Source organism: Coenobita brevimanus, chromosome 17 (genome assembly GCF_032717465.1).
Source record: "Coenobita brevimanus isolate Jiangsu-jjx chromosome 17, ASM3271746v2, whole genome shotgun sequence".
Classification (NCBI taxonomy): Eukaryota; Metazoa; Arthropoda; class Malacostraca; order Decapoda; family Coenobitidae; genus Coenobita; species Coenobita brevimanus.
Genome location: NC_136970.1, coordinates 25,247,445 through 25,249,302, shown reverse-complemented (window position 1 = coordinate 25,249,302; position 1,858 = coordinate 25,247,445). Strand labels below are relative to the sequence as shown.

Below are 1,858 nucleotides of genomic sequence, written 5' to 3'. Positions count from 1 at the left end.
TTTTGGGAATTTTCAGGAATATTCACATTTTTCACAAAATTTTCTGTGTGTTAATAAGTAAAGCAATTTAGGGATATATATATCAATTAGATACGGTCTTCAACTTTTTCCTCTAAGCAAAAACTCAAAGGCAAAAACTCATCTCTTAAACTTCCAAGTAAAACAAGGTGGGGAGGCATAGTTCTGATGTTGAACAGTCTAATTGAAGGGAAAGAGGGCTTGCAGGAGTTGGTCATCATGGAAAGTCTCAGTGTAGATAAGAACATACGCAAGTTGATTTTAGACAACGAAGTTTTCTGGGTGCGTGTAAGTAGCTCACTGGCCATTCTAGAGCCTATTGCCTCTGCTATCCAGGAAATAGAAAAAGATGATGCAGTGCTCTCAGATGTACCACGTCTCTTTGCTGGATTGAAGCAGAAAATAACTGCAGCTCTTCCTTCATCACCTTTACTCCAATCAGAAGAGGCATCTGTGACAACATATATTGAGAACCGAATGCAGTTTTGCATAAAGCCAATACATGCAGCAGCAAACATCCTTGATCCTGTGCGCCAAGGACAAGACATTGATGAAGAAAAAGTTGGCAGTGCATATTCTGTCATATCATCTATGGCCATTCATACGAATCTTGACGTTGGTGAAGTGATGGGAAGCCTGGCAAAATTTCGTGCCAAAGATGGTATTTGGAAATCAGATGGTGTCTGGAAGTCAGCTGTGCATGTTTCAAAAGCAACTTGGTGGAAAGGGCTCTGCAGCTTGGAACCAGTATCATCAGTAGCAAGTATTCTCTCACAGATACCGCCGACATCCGCTTCGTCAGAGAGAAACTGGTCTATGTATGGAAATACACACACCAAACTGCGAAACAGACTTACCAATGATCGAGTGGAAAAGTTGGTGGTCATTCGTGCTAATCTCAAACTGTTTGAAGATGACATGGACGGGAAAAATTTAACCATCTGCACCAGTGAAATGGATTCAGACAGTGAAGTGATGGAAGATTCATTGTCATCTGATTCAGAGGAAACCGAAGTTATCGAATAACAAAATGAGAAATAAATGTAGTGAAAAATTGAGACAATCTGCTCTATTGTTCTAACTTGCATGGCATAGCCAGTGATAATTAATGATAAGTTTTGCTTTCTTATTCTGCTTACATATTACTGTAAGGGACCAGTTTTGAGTAAAATTTTAGTTTACAAACAAGGTTTTCAGCTTACATACTGAATAACGCCACACATTTTGAGATAAGGTTATCTAAAGCTTAGGAAGTTATATTTGGATTGAAATAAACATTTTTCTTTACATATGACTTTTAATTCTCCTCAGGAATAAGGGGCCACCTCATTTCTTTTATAATTTTTAAGGCTTTCAAAACCTTCTGAAAGTTCCCGAAAATTCCCGAATATTCCCAACATTTCCAATAAATTCCCAAAATTCCCCTGGAAAGTTTCCGAGTTCAAAATTCCCGGGAATTTTACAACCCTACTCTGGACCATCATTTGTTACCCCATTAACCATAGATTCTATTACCTCCTGCCTTAATGTTTCCAATGGAATAAATTTCAATACAAGAAGGGTAGAAAGGCTGCAAGAGGGTAGAAAAATGGCAGAATATACGAGAGAAGTGCAGTGGCGACTGGGTAAATATGACTTGGAGCAGATGGGGAGGTGGAAGGTCTGTGCAAGATATTCATGGAAGAAATCTGTGCAGCATGTGAGGTGGTGTGTGGGTTGAAGAAAAGACGAAAGAGGGTGCAAGGAACAGCATGGTGAAATGAAGAGGTGTGGCAAGCTGTGGCGCAAAAGAAGAAAGCATATATAACAAGTGGATGGGAAGCAGGGGCGTGGAGGAAGT

The 1,858-nt window shown here is 39.7% G+C and overlaps 1 protein-coding gene across 1 annotated transcript; it reads left to right on the top strand.

Moving 5' to 3' along the window:
* Positions 1-237: 237 nt before the first annotated feature.
* On the top strand, positions 238-1,044 carry LOC145391134 (uncharacterized). The gene has a single exon (XM_080265817.1). The coding sequence runs from the start codon at positions 238-240 to the stop codon at positions 1,042-1,044; it is 807 nt and encodes a 268-aa protein (XP_080121943.1).
* The last annotated feature ends 814 nt before the right edge of the window (positions 1,045-1,858 follow it).